Consider the following 15,187-nt stretch of genomic DNA (forward strand, 5'->3'; position numbering starts at 1 on the left):
GTTTGCCTGGCCAATCCTGTGATTGCCAGGGACAGGATATTGACTGGAAAAGATAGACGAGTTGCCATGGAGATAAGAATAAACAGGCATGTTGCAGCAGGAACTGCAAACTTGAGTGACAGAAGTTTAGCTGGGCCCTAGGTTTCCTTTGTTTGGGTTACATGCCTCACCTTTGGAATCAGTGTTTTAGACGGAAGTTTGGAGCCGCCACTGAACCGTCGTTAGAACGTTTCTGCCTGCCAGCTCTGTTTGTTTCTTCTGTCAGAGACAGCGAGCTCACCCAGAGGAAATGGAGGTCTGTCGTAGGCCTGTTACCCAGGGAAAGTGAAAGTATTAGTCGCTCAGTTGTGTCCGACTCTTTGGGACCCCATGGGCTGTATGTAGCCCACCAGGTTCCTCTGTCCATGGGGCTTTTCTAGGCAAGAATAATGGAGTGGATAGCCATTCCCTTCTCCATGGGATCTTCCTGACCCAGGGATTGAACCCGGGTCTCCCACATTGCAGGCAGATTCTTGACCAGCTGAGCCACAGAGAATGTACTTCTGGATGCCCTGAGGGGTTCACTGTATCCAGGCCCCAAGCCCACTACCCATTTTTGGGTCTGAAGAGTGGGTTGTATTGATGTTAACATGGAAAGAATCTGCCCCAGCCTGTCACCTCGGTCAGAGTCTCTACGGGAGAACTGGTCAACCTCATTGGGGAGCAAAGTGGCACCTTTCCGTGTGCTCAGCCTCCAGTTCTTCCTCTGTGCTCCGGGTTTCGGGGCTCTGGGTGCGAGGAGGTTGGAACTAGTGGTACAGCTTGTCTGAATGTGACTGAGGGGGCTCAGGAGGCCCCTCCTGTCTCTAATTTGATGCCAGATGGTAGAGAGGATTGGTTAGGGGGGCTGGCACTGGGGTGTTGTGAAGGAATGCTTTTCCTGATCTGGGATACATTTTTCTAGGCCCCAGGGAAAAGGGGGCACGTTTTTGGCATTGCTCCTAATTAGAGGACTTCCCCGGTGGCTCAGTGGTAAAGAGTCCACCTACCAAGCAGGAGATGCAGGTTCGAGCCCTAGGATGGGAAGATTCCCCCAGAGAAGGAAATGGCTACCTCCAGTATTCTTGCCTGGGAAATGCCGTGGACCGAGGAGCCTGGTGAGCAACGGTCCGTGGAGTCACAAAGAGTTGGACACAACTTAGCAATTAACAACAACAACCTAATTAGAGAACGGGGAGCTGCTGTGCCCCATGGGCCTCGAGAGAGGTTAGCTCAGTATTGAGTTAGAAGGAAACCTTTAACCCTTTCTCTAGAGGTCACTGCTGTCGCTTTAGGTAGAACGATTCTGTGCCACTCGTTGCATTGTGTTTATGATCTTTGGCCCCTGCCTATCAAATGCCACAGTTACCTTTTGGCAATTGTGTTGTCCTTGGGATGACCAAAAGTGTCCAGCAGTTTCCAAACGTCCCCTGGGGAGCAGTGCCACTCCCAGTTTTATTTTTTTGCTGCCAGAATATTGGATGGACACAATCTCATCTATCCTCTGAGAAGAGACCATGACCAGATGGGGCTCTCTTTTGTCCTGATACATTTACAAAAATGAAACTCTGTTTACTAATCATTGCCTTATCTGATCAAGTTGGCAGTTCTTTACCAACATGATGGATTTTCATTGCACAATGTTTTTTTTCCCCTCCCGATTTAGTTTAGAATTCCTCAACCTGAGTTCTCCTACCAAGGGAGTTTACAAGCACCTAAGCCATTCAGAAAACTAAGATTATGGCATCTGGTGCCATTGCTTCATGGCAAATAGATGGGGAAACAATGGAAACAATGACAGACTTAATTTTTTGAGGCTCCAAAATCACTGCAGATGGTGACTGCAGCCATGAAATTAAAAGATGCTTGCTCCTTGGAAGAAAAGTTATGACCAACCTAGACTGTATATTAAAAAGTAGAGACATTACTTTGCTAACAAAGGTCCATCTAGTCTAAAGCTATGTTTTTTCCAATAGTCATGTATGGATGTGAGAGTTGGACTATAATGAAAGCTGAGCACTGAAGAATTGATGCTTTTGAACTGTGGTGCTGGAAAAGACTCTTGAGAGTCCCTTGGACTGCAGAGAGATCCAACCAGTCCATCCTAAAGGAAATCAGTCCTGGGTGTTCACTGGAAGGACTGATGCTGATGCTGAAACTCTAATACTTTGGCCACCTGATGGGAAGAACTGACTCATTAGAAAAGACCCTGATGCTGGGAAAGATTGAAGGCAGGAGGAGAAGGGGACGACAGAGGATGAGATGGTTGGATGGCATCACTGACTCAATGGACATGAGTTTGAGTAGGCTCCGGCAGTTGATGATGGACAGGGAAGCCTGGCGTGCTGCAGTCCACACGACTGAGCAACTGAACTGAAGCCAGGAGGATGGGTGACTAACCTGTGAGGCTTGACCCTGCACATGGACCTAACATCCCAGAGGATATGAAGGATCACAGGGGTGATGACAGTAGTCACCACAGGACTTCAGGGGAGAGTGTGCAAAAGGAAAGAAGTGCTTAAAGTGGAAACTTTGACCCTGAGGGTCCCAGGGACTCAGAAAGTTGTATTTATTGATGGAGCTGGCTGGGCCAAGGGAGTATACCCTTCCAGCCTTAACCAGATGGCATTTTTGCTTCTGGAAACCTTGAATATGGTACTTAATCCCTAGGGTTCTTGAAAACCAGTGGCAAATGCCAGATGGTGCCCAAGATAGAAAGAAATTCCCGATGTCAAATCTATCACCTTCCCCAGTGTGTCCAGGGAACCTGAAGAGGGAAGACGGGAGGCAGCCAAGACTTGCATCCCCTTCGCTGTTAATTATTACCCTCCTGTGGGTCATCCGGACAGGTTCTCTTTTTCCTTCCTTCTGGCCCGTCATTCTGCCCTCCCAGTGATTCACCATGAGGAGATGCAATGTTCTGTCAAGTGCGCTTCTTGTTGGCAGGGCTAATTTTGTCAGTTCAGAGGATGGGGCTTTTAGTTAAAATTAGGTTTTTGGCTTTTCTGTATCATCATCTATTTTGTCTACCACCCGTGTGCCCCGGGGGTAATTAAGAATTGCCTGTGAGCATCTTCATTTCTCCTTAAGTCTTTCTAGCTTATTGGTTCCAACAGCCCATGCTTTTAACATTCTTGTTAGTTTTCTAAAATAAATGAACTATTTCTAAAGATTGAATTGTAGTGTGTCACTTCAGATTTTGCATCTTCCCTCTTGTCTCTGAGATCAGAGGCTCCTTTGCATTTGCTATTATTCTGAGTTTTGTTTTGCCTAAGCAGAAAGAGGAACTTACTGAATCATGTAGCTGAGAGAGATACTGGGGTAATCAGAGAATCAAAGGAAGAGCCGTAGGAACCAGGGCCTCAGGTGCTGGAAAGAGGATCCCTGTGTGTCCAGCACTCACTCACCTTGGCACCTCTTCCCTTGCTGTGTCTCCTGTCCCCCCAACTTCTGTCTCCTGCCCCCCAACTGTGCATCTCACCACACCCTGACCCTGGCCAGTACCAGGTAACCTGGCAGGTGACCAGGTAACCTGGTTGCTAAACACAGCCCCGTTTAGCAACCCAAGGCAAGGGGTATTTTCCTCGCTCGTTATCTCTGTGTTGATTATTTAATATTTGTTACCATTTCCCACAAAAGGAGAACCACTTTGAGCTTTAACCAGGCAACTTGTGCCCTTCTGTAATTGACATTAAGAGGGGAAAGATCAGTAGGGTCTTTGAATTCCCATAACAGGATATGAAGTTGGGGAAGCCTGATGGGGTTTAAACAGAAGTTCCTCATGTTCCTTAGACATCAGCTGTGTTATCAATGGTGCCTGTACTGGAATTATTTGGGCACATTTATGTGGATTATAGCCACCCATATTTTCTTGATCTATTTTAGATTTTCCCCCTTTCTCCCCTCTTCCTCTTACCCTGCCTTCTCAGTCACTGCTAACTGAGTCAGTAACGCTCAGGAAGTATCTTCCTCTGCTCAGAAATGTGGAAACTGGAAGATTAATGTCTCCTCATTCTCAGAGGTTCTTCTTTCTTTTAAAGAAGAAGTTGTGTCTGACTCTTTGCAACCCCATAGACTATACATGGAATTCTCCAGGCCAGAATATTGGTCTGGGTAGCCTTTCCCTTCCCCAGAGGATCTTCCCAACCCAGGGATTGAACCCAGGTCTCCTGCATTACAGGCAGATTCTTTACCAACTAAGCTATCAGGGAAGCCCTCTCAGAGGTTTAAAGTGCTGAATTACATGCGTCATCTCCATTTCTCCTTCATTACCAGTTTCTATGCTCTGTAGTTATCTCTGATCTGGTCCTGTTTGACAGCATCCACTGTACTTGCTTGTGGCCTCTTAGAGTAGGGGAGAGACTAGAGGTCATCTTGTCTGGTGGCCTCTAACCAGGGGCATGTCAGCACCACTTGAGAGCTTTCCAGAACAACCAGGGGCAGGCAAACAACTTAGTCAATGCCTGCTGTACAACTTATCTATGGGAACGCCACACCTCTCACATATGGTGGCAGCAAAACCATGCTCCAAAATGATGCTGGAGGAGAGAGCCATGAATGGGGAGCCATAAGGGAGCAGGTATATCTGAGCATGCAGACCAGACCTGTGACTGGCAGGAGAGAAACGGGCAGGGATCAGGAATTCATTTCTCAGCACTTTTCAGAGGATACTGATCAGGGCTTTCAGAGTAGCCACAGGTGATCCTCAGCAGGGTCGCCAGGAATAAGTGGTTCCTGCTGGAGACTCACCCTCTGGCTTAGTCCTTTTGCCTGCTATAGATTTGGGCAATTTAGAATTTTGTTTGCCACTGGAGCACAGCTGAAATCAAATGCAAGTGACCCCAGAGATGGGCAGGCTTCAGGAATGTGTTCAGGAACAATCTCTGGAACCCTTGCTCCCTCTCTGTGTCTCTGGCTTAGGCTGTGGTATTTGTCAGAAACCCTGGGTTGTGCTCCACCTGGTTCTCATTCTAAATCTGCAGTCCTGAAGGACACTCCCTGTGCACGTGCCGCTGGGGCTCAAACGTGCCAGGCACGTCACAGTGATCTCACTCAGTAGGGTACCAGAAAGATGAACCCTGAAGAATAAAGGCTTTGCTTACTTTATGAAATCCCTGAGAAAATATTAAAAGGGGCGGGGGGAGTGCAATGAAGACCTGGGATGGATGAGCAGAACTCTTTACCATCATTGCTGGAAAACGTCTCTCCAGTTCCTGCGTATTTCCAGTGCTAGCATTAGACACGATTCTCTCATACTCCGACAAGTTCACTGTCAATGGGTCTGGCACCCTGAACTCTGATTCCAGAAATGGGGTTGGCTTGTTCTGATTCTGCTGCATGCTCTTAGTGGGGTTCCTCCTTAATAGTGGGTCAGATTTATGGGGCAGGGGCTTCCCAGGGTCTGGTTAACTCCCTCAGAAGATCGCCCTGATCTTGACTCATCACATGGCATTGTTCTTGTTGTCATGGAGAGCAGTTTAAACAGTTCTTGTACCTATAGATTTAATGTGTAGGAAACGTGTGGAGCCATTTCAGCTGGATCCGAAACAACTAGGTTTGGTGTTTGTGTTACACGTGTCAGGAGGAAGCCCATTTTGGCAGTAGGAAGCAACTCGGGAGTGTGTCACTGCGTTCCTTAGACCAGAATGAGCATCTTGCAGAAATAGTAATTTTTCAAAAAAAAAAAAAAAAGCTGTTTAAATAACAATCTACCTCAGGCTCTAGAAGGAGGCATCCTGAGCTGGTAACAGAAAGACTGCGTGACGTCTCAGCCCGATTTTTTCTACCCTCGTGATGAGATGCCTTCTCGCCTTTTTCCCCCAGGCCCAGTTCCTCTCCCCAGGAGCTCGCCGGCGATTGCATGCCGCTCTTGCCTCTTGTTCCACCTCCATGCTGATTCTGTCCAACCTGGTGTTTCTTGGGGGCAGTCAAGTCGGGGAAATCTACTGGGATAGGATCTTCATACAAGGTAAGTTGCTGTTCTCAGACAGCTTCTTGTTTTCCGCATTTATGCAGTCGGTATCACGTGTGGGGCAGGCGGAGGCATTCCTTGCCTTGTTCACGGTGTGTGACCTGTAAAAACACCAGCCAGGGCAAAGTCCTGGGTTTAGCTGTGGCTTTAGCTGGCTTCTGTTTTGATGTACCTCTTGTCTGCTATGCTGATACTTAACTTCGAGATGGGCCGTTCAACTCTCTCAAAATCTGTCTTTCCCTGCTGCTAGGTTATGTCTCCAATTTAAACATTTTTCCTAATCTTCCCTACTGTCTGTAGATCAGCCTTCATTATACTGCAGAGTTTGACTTTGTTCCACTGACTACTCTGAAAGTCCTACCAGGAGAATGTTCTAGAAGCCCCTTTGTGGTCTTCTGCTGCTGTGGGCACAGTGCCTGGCTGGCCACACCTCTTCATTGTGGATCTTTTTGTCTGGACACTGGTTTGCCGGCACCAGCAGCCAGCCTCACATTTAATGAACATGTGTTCAGTGTTCATATATGTCTCCATGTCCATAGCACCATCACACCTAGGTAAAGTGCTAGTTGGTGGGCATTATTGTGAAAAGATTGCATTAATAGTTGATTATCCTGTATTTGTGTTCACCCTCTCCTTTGGGCTAAAGCCGAGAGTTTCATCACTCCCTGAAAAGGCCTGGAAGAATAGGAACAACTCACGGAGCACATTACTCAGCCAGTTCACTGTGTGTTCAGAGCCAAGATCCCTTGTTCTCTTGCCCTGACCAGTGACATGGTTTTGTGCTTTTGGTTTGGCAAGTTTTGCCAAGTGGTGATGACGTGACCCGGTCATGGCTAGGGTGTTGTCTCCACATCTGGGTCCCCAGTGAGCCAGTGATGCTTTTCACATCAGAAATAACCAGACACAGCTGCATGGTCCCAGGGTGCCAGGCCATGTGTGTAAACTGTGGCGGGCTTGGGTGAGCCAGGCTCAGAGGGACCAGGAGAGAGCCCTGTTGGGCTTTCATCTTGTTACCCCTGTACCCCTTTGATCTCGCTCTCGGAGAAATGTTTTCGCTGATAGTTCTTGAAAAGACCAGGTAATTTGTATGTGGAAGCTGTCCTTGAATGAAGATGGGAGGTAATGGGGCACAGAGGACCGAAAGATAAAAAAACCCTCCTCGAGGTGGGCGACAGAGCTGCTGACTCTTCCTGCCTCCTCCCACCATGCCTAGCACAGTGCAGAGACCACGATGACTCTGAAAATGCTGCCTCGGGCTTTGCTGGTCACCTGAGCCAGAAGGCTCTAATCTTGGCTTCAGTAAATAAACACTCCAAGTGTTTGCTGCTTGCAAGGCTCCGAGGAGACAAGGGTGGAAGAAGCACAAATGTGGGAGCCGGACGTGCAAATAGATACGTGTCCGTAGAGTCAGATCACCGCTGGGCCAAATGCATGAGGGACTGCTGGAGGTTGCAGAGTGGAGGGCTGACCTTCCCGTGGAGATTGAGCCTCACAGAGGAGGGGACATTTGGACTGGAGTTTTGAACAGTAAGTCAGAACTTGCCAGATAAAGAAGGCAGGTATGTGGGGGTAATTAACGGTAGGGGCTTTGTCAGATCACCCCAAACTCTCAGTAATTTTTTCCCCATAGAAGTTTATTCCTTCAGCAGTTCAGTGAGGGTCCGGAGACTCTTTCTAAGCAGTGACTTCAGGACCTAGACTGTTTTTATTCTGATTCTTCACCTTCTTGTTCTGGTATCATGGTGGCGATGAGAACACTGAGCGGGTGGTGTCACCAGGTACTAAATACCCCCATTGAAAGTGACACTAGCCATCTCTGCTCACCTTCCTTTGGCCAGAACCAGTCATGTGATGACCCCCCCCCCCCACCGCCAGGTGCAGCAGGAAGACGTGGGGGAGCGCACAGGTATAGTGGACTGTGGCATGGCAGGACAGGGCGCATGAGACAAGCTCTGGAGGTACCCAAGAGGCAGTTAAAAATGTGAGCTGGCGTAGGGGAGGAGGGGGCACAGAACCACTGCGACGTGGGAGACAGGGCATGAAAGTGGCGGGTGAGGCCATGGGAGTGAATACAGTTTGCCAAGGAGCATGCCCAGAGTGAGAAGAGACTAAGTGGGTGGTAAAACCTGGGAATGCTGGCCTTTGAAGGGACAAAGAGGTAGTAGCGATAAGATGTTTATCCTCTTTCTCAAAGGCATGAAGATCAAAGCACGATTTGTCCTGTCCCCCCGGGAGCTAATACCAGGCACATTGGGGAGCGGGTGTCAGGGCTCTGAAATACCTGGTCTGCTTCTGGTTTGTGGCTCCTGTTGTGATCTGCAACTGGATCTCTCTGTGTCCTCCTTGGAGCTGGGCACTAGAGTCCCAGGGGAATGCTTCTCTGAATCTGGAGGGCTCTAGATCCATTCCTGTCTGGGCTTTGAGGCCAGGGAAGCTCAGCTCAGAAGGCATCGTCTATGTCAGAGATTGTTCACATCGGCATGGCCCCATCCCAGCTAGTCTGTCCCATGGGTACCCTCAGTAAGGGTAGGTTTCTTGGAGTTTTGGCAATTACAATCCTTGGTGTCCCACTGTGGATCTTTTGTCCCCGAGTGATTGAATTTAGATATCTCTTGGAGGAATGTGAACCAGATGGTGCCAAACCCACTATCCTTGAGAAGTCTGGATTTCTTTTCATAACGAATCTGATTGACCTGATAGAAGATCAGTATGAATATTCATGTTTTGGTACAACAAAGTATTCATGCGTTTATAGGATGCTTCCTCAGACTCTGCTGGGGATATCATGTTAGTTTTCTAAAAAAAAAATCTGAATTCTGAAACTCATCTGGCCCTAAAGGTTTCAGATGAAGGACTGTCGAGCTGTACCTGAAGCTGCTGATGGATGAGCCAGGACTTCAACGTCCTAGTTGTCTTTGGCTGCTTCCTTTGGCCACGTGATCAGGACCTGTTTTTCCAAGACCCATCTCTATACATTGAGGAAAAAGGGACAAAGCGAGTGAGGAGAGGTCTCTTTGTAGAGAATGGAGAGCAGTTAAGCTCAGTCTTTAGATTTCCAGGTTTCATGGGGAGGTAGCCCTTCCGCCAGGGGTAATCACCCTGGGCCCTCTGTGCCTTGATGGGCTGGGACTTGCTGAGACAGAGAGGAACGGTCCTCCACCTCCTCCCAAGGTGCTCAAGGGGCACGGGGATCTTGGAGGAGGTTCCCAGTGTCCCTCAGCGAATGGGATGTGGATGCACACGCATCTTCGAGGACAGCCTCATTCATTCTCAGAAGCCTTTGCCCAGAATCACTGATGTCTCTAGAAGTATCTTATGATTAGCCTGGAGGAGCTGTCTTAAGATCGGTATCTCCAGCTCCAGTTCACTGCTTTAGACACGGATTTGTTTGCTTTAAGCTACAAAGCTTGTTTTAGTAAATATCTAAATATTTGGCTTACGTAAAGAGCGCTCTCCTGATCTCTACACTGTTGGTGATGTGAGGCTATTAAAACCAGATCCTTCCCTTTCTGCTGTGCACACTGCCCTGCTGTCCTTAAAAGTGGGCAGTGCCAGCCACGGAATAGAAATGCTGACTGACCCTCTAGGGGTCTCCTGCATGTCACACACAAGCCATCTGTATCAGTGTTATCTGTGCTGTGGAGATTGGAAAAGTGATGTTCAGTTAATTCAGTGGAGAATAAAGATACCATATCTTTGCCTTCAAAGAAAATCCTCCAACCTTTACTGTTGAAATTTACTTCAAGCAGCTTGAGGAATGTGAATATTTAAGCCTATTTTATATGTATTTACAGGGACTTAGCTGTGTTTAGGGTTCTGAAAAACTGTGGCTGAGGATTTGGTCCCTGAGCCTGCTGTAGAAGGGACCCTGCTGTGTCATGCTTTGCAGAGGCAAACTTCAGTGGCTCTGAAAAGCATTTGTTGATGGCAGAAGCTTTCTCACGTCTGTCTTAAGTCCTTGATATTGAAGTGTAAGTTGATTTCTTGAACAAGTAGTTGATGACTACTCTGTAACTCAAGGAGAAGGCAATGGCAACCCACTCCAGTGCTCTTGCCTGGCAAATCCCATGGACAGAGGAACCTGGTAGGCTGCAGTCCATGGGGTCACTAGGAGTCGGACACGACTGAGCAACTTCACTTTCACTTTTCACTTTTATGCATTGGAGGAGGAAATGGCAACCCACTCCAGTGTTCTTGTCTGGAGAACCCCGGGCACGGTGGAGCCTGGTGGGCTGCCATCTATGGGGTCGCACAGAGTCAAACACGACTGATGCGACCTAGCAGCAGCTGTAACTCAAAAGTATCGTTGCGTTACAACTCCAGATCTGTGAGACCATAAACCAACTGTGTCTTAAGCATCCCAGCAGTGCTTTGTCATCTGGACACAGTGAGGAGGAAAGGCAGCCAATAGGGGTGGGTATTTATTTATTTATTTTTAAAATTTTATTTTATTTTTAAACTTTACATAATTGTATTAGTTTTGCCAAATATCAAAATGAATCCGCCACAGGTATACATGTGTTCCCCATCCTAAACCCTCCTCCCTCCCCATACCATCCCTCTGGGTCGTCCCAGTGCACTAGCCCCAAGCATCCAGTATCGTGCATCGAACCTGGACTGGCAACTCGTTTCTTACATGATATTTTACATGTTTCAATGTCATTCTCCTAAATCTTCCCACCCTCTCCCTCTCCCACAGAGTCCATAAGACTGTTCTATACATCAGTGTCTCTTTTGCTGTCTCGTACACCAGGTTATTGTTACCATCTTTCTAAATTCCATATATATGCGTTAGTATACTGTATTTATGTTTTTCCTTCTGGCTTACTTCACTCTGTATAATAGGCTCCAGTTTCATCCATCTCATTAGAACTGATTCAAATGTTTTCTTTTTAATGGCTGAGTAATACTCCATTGTGTATATGTACCACAGCTTTCTTATCCATTCATCTGCTGATGGGCATCTAGGTGGCTTCCATGTCCTGGCTATTATAAACAGTGCTGTGATGAACATTGGGGTACACGTGTCTCTTTCCCTTCTGGTTTCCTCAGTGTGTATGCCCAGCAGTGGGATTGCTGGATCATAAGGCAGTTCTATTTCCAGTTTTTTAAGGAATCTCCACACTGTTCTCCATAGTGGCTGTACTAGTTTGCATTCCCACCAACAGTGTAAGAGGGTTCCCTTTTCTCCACACCCTCTCCAGCATTTATTGCTTGTAGACTTTTGGATCGCAGCCATTCTGACTGGTGTGAAATGGTACCTCATAGTGGTTTTGATTTGCATTTCTCTGATAATGAGTGATGTTGAGCATCTTTTCATGTGTTTGTTAGCCATCTGTATGTCTTCTTTGGAGAAATGTCTATTTAGTTCTTTGGCCCATTTTTTGATTGGGTCATTTATTTTTCTGGAGTTGAGCTGTAGGAGTTGCTTGTGTATTTTTGAGATTAGTTGTTTGTCGGTTGCTTCATTTGCTATTATTTTCTCCCATTCTGAAGGCTGTCTTTTCACCTTGCTAATAGTTTCCTTTGATCAAGACAGTATGGTACTGGCACAAAGACAGAAATATTGATCAATGGAATAAAATAGAAAGCCCAGAGATAAATCCACGCACATATGGACACCTTATCTTTGACAAAGGAGGCAAGAATATACAATGGATTAAAGACAAGCTCTTTAACAAGTGGTGCTGGGAAATCTGGTCAACCACTTGTAAAAGAATGAAACTAGACCACTTTCTAACACCATACACAAAAATAAACTCAAAATGGATTAAAGATCTAAACGTAAGACCAGAAACTATAAAACTCCTAGAGGAGAACATAGGCAAAACACTCTCTGACATACATCACAGCAGGATCCTCTGTGACCCACCTCCCAGAATATTGGAAATAAAAGCAAAAATAAACAAATGGGACCTAATTAACCTTAAAAGCTTCTGCACATCAAAGGGGTGGGTATTTAGAAAAGAGCTGGATTTAGAAAAGGCAGAGGAAGCAGAGATCAAATTGCCAACATTTGTTGGATCATAGAAAAAGCAAGAGAATTCCAGAAAAACATCTGCTTTATTGATTACACCAAAGCCTTTGACTGTGTAGATCACAACAAACTGTGGAAAATTCTTCAGGAGATGCGAATACCAGACCACCTGACCTGCCTCCTGAGAAATCTGTATGCAGGTCAAGGAGCAATAGTTAGAACCAGACATGGAACAACAGACTGGTTCCAAATTGGGAAAGGAGTACATCAAGGCTGTATATTGTCACCCTGCTTATTTAACCTCTATGAAGAGTACATCATGAGAAATGCCGGGCTGGATGAAGCACAAACTGGAATCAAGATTTCTGGGAGAAATACCAGTAACCTTAGATATGTAGATGACACCACCGTTATGGCAGAAAGTGAAGAAGAACTAAAGAGCCTCTTGATGAAAGTGAAAGAGGAGAGTGAAAAATCTGGCTTAAAACTCAACATTGAAAAAACTAAGATCATGGCATCCAGTCCCATCACTTCATGGCAAATAGATGGGGAAACAACGGAAACAGCGAGAGACTTTATTTTCTTGTGCTCCAAAATCACTGCAGATGGTGACTGTAGCCATGATGTTAAAAGACGCTTGCTCCTTGGAAGAAAAGTTATGACCAACCTAGACAGCATATTAAAAAGCAGAGACATTACTTTGCCAACAAAGGTCCATCTAGTCAAAGCTATGGTTTTTCCAGTAGTCAGGTATGGATGTGAGAGTTGGACTGTGAAGAAAGCTGAGCACCAAAGAATTGATGCTTTTGAACTGTGGTGTCGGAGAAGTCTCTTGAGAGTCCCTTGGACTGCAAGGAGATCCAACCAGTCCATCCTAAAGGAGATCAGTCCTGGGTGTTCATTGGAAGGACTGATGCTGAAGCTGAAACTCCAATACTTTGGTCACCTCATGCAAAGAACTGACTCATTGGAAAAGACCCTGATGCTGGGAAAGATTGAAAGCAGGAGGAGAAGGGAACAACAGAGGATTAGATGGTTGGATGGCATCATTGACTCCATGGACATGAGTTTGAACAAGCTCCAGGAGTTGGTGATGGACAAGGAAGCCTGGTGTGCTGCAGTCCGTGGGGTTGCAAAGAGTTGAACATGACTGAGCGACTGAACTAGAACTAAGGATGGGTATGTACTGGCAATCCATCTGGCCTAAGGGCACTGGGAGCTTTATAGTGTCATCTGGGTTCAGAGTTGTTTTCCTTTTGAAAACTCCATCTACTCCTGTCAACAGAAGACATGAATTTTGTTAAAAAAATAAAAGGGGGGGGGGCTAATCATTTCCTAATTGTGGAGCCATGGATTCTGCATTTGTTGGAGGTGGTAGAGACCTGGCTTCCATCAACCATTCTTCTGCCTAACTACACACACACGTGTCTTACAGTACATATAACACACACACATGTAACACATATACATACACATGTAATACACACACACACACTTTCCCCTCTTTCTTGTTGCCTGATCTAGGTTGGCAAACTCCATCTCAGCACTTAGCTCCTGAGGGTCCCCTGTACCAAGGCAAGGAAAATTTGGTTGTTTTCCCTCCAGATTGCAATGAGAGATGAGCTAGTCATTTTCTTAGACAGGTCAGAACCTTTACACTCTGCATATTTGCTTGCTGTCTCTAGCAGAGAAAAGGGATGGTGTATTTTCTTCATGATTACTAGCTTGTCCAAGGTGTTTATTCATCTCCCAGCTCAAATGGCTCTGGACAGGCATTTCATTTAAAGCCAAGTTGGGATATTGCACTGGAAATTCCAGAAGGTGGTGGTTAAAGAGAAACTCATTCCCCTCACATCTCATTACATTTTGGGGACTGAAATTTCATCTTCAATGTGAGAAGATAGAGGGCACATGTCACTCACTGTCTCAGGCATCTTCTTTGTGTTGACTTATTTCATCCTCTTCACTAGCCCTGCTCTTAGCATGGAGTTTTCATTGCTCTGACTGATTCTGCTTCTGCCCCACTGGATCTTATGCAATTTCCTGAAGAATCTGAGGAACAAGAGCTTCCCACCCATTGTATTGGTGGTGAAGTCAACATGTTGATATAGATTAAGCAGTTTATCCATGGGTTGCCCACTGGTCCATTACGGGCCATTCTTGGAATTTGGATTTCAAGACCTTCAGATGCCTTTGTTTCTACTTTCATCTTTGCCGTGTGGTCACCCAGATGTTGTGGGCATCATCTTTCCTAAAAGCATTTCAGGCCAGGACACTAGGCATAGGGTGTGAGGAATAGAGAGTGGGAGTTCTTATCCAGAAGCGCACATGGGATTATGGGAAAGCTGAGAGAATTTCTGTTATGATATCTTGAAGGGAGTTTGAATCATCATTCATCCAAGTCCTACTTTCTGTGAGGTCATGTGACACTTTTTCCTGTTAACTAGGAGTTTTTGTGAATTCATTTGAAAAGAGTTTTATGGAATTTGTGGACATTTTAAAGTGTCTTTAGATAGAATATCAAGTGAAGACTAGTATGGTTAGGCACAGTTCATTGAATAGAAAGAAAATTTTGATTCTTACTGGTTTGAAGCCTCTACCTCTCATTGGCCCCCAGTTATTTATATGCAGTGTGAGATCCACATGCACATTACAGTAAGATCATTATGTATACACTTTCATACAATATTGTATGTCAGTTAAAGCTCAACAATTATATGTCAGTTATTTCTCAATAGAAAAAAGGCACATTACAAACATGGTAGTAGAATTAAACCAAAATAATTTTATAAAAATTTAAATATGTCCCCTGTGACTTCTAACTAAATCTGATATGTACTTGATATATAAGAGGATATCTGTACCAGGATTCCCAAGTCTGTACTCTAAGGCCCACACCAGGAAGTCATGGGATTGCTGTGCAGGTGTGGTTTCTGAAATGAACACACATCCTGGAATTCATATGATTATTTTGTTTGCTTATTGCGATTACTGGTATACTACCAAAGGGGTGCAGAAATAGCTTAGCACCTGCCCTGCAGGCTGAGGATGGAAGGAGTGCTGCCCTGGCGGTCACAGGCACTGAGACGCTTTCACCTGATTTTCTCCTCTCACCACTGAACAGTTTTTACAGTGTTAGACGTTAAGAATATTTAATTTGGAAATCAGCGACATTTTTGTAACGAAAGGCAGAATGTAGCGAGAGTCATCCTTATCAGGTG

The 15,187-nt window shown here is 45.8% G+C and overlaps 1 protein-coding gene across 48 annotated transcripts in view; it reads left to right on the forward strand.

Annotated features, from left to right (window-relative positions):
- Window positions 1-15,187, forward strand: part of HHAT (hedgehog acyltransferase) — a 354,661-nt gene that overhangs the window by 289,274 nt on the left and 50,200 nt on the right. For 46 of the 48 annotated variants that reach the window (XR_015143028.1, XR_015143021.1, XR_015143035.1 and 43 more), the window contains one exon: window positions 5,842-5,986. The exons of 1 other annotated variant lie outside the window; for it this stretch is intronic. Coding sequence is in view for 18 of the 47 variants with exons in the window: in XM_086343256.1 (XP_086199382.1) it covers window positions 5,842-5,986 (145 nt within the window). In the remaining 29 variants the exon portion in view is untranslated. Of the gene's footprint in view, window positions 1-5,841; window positions 5,987-15,187 lie in introns of those variants that run through there. One more of the 48 variants, XR_015143027.1, reaches the window with a different exon arrangement.

The sequence above is a fragment of the Bos grunniens genome, chromosome 16 (assembly GCF_055505025.1).
Source record: "Bos grunniens cultivar Pamir isolate PY7600 chromosome 16, Bosgru_T2T1.0, whole genome shotgun sequence".
Classification (NCBI taxonomy): Eukaryota; Metazoa; Chordata; class Mammalia; order Artiodactyla; family Bovidae; genus Bos; species Bos grunniens.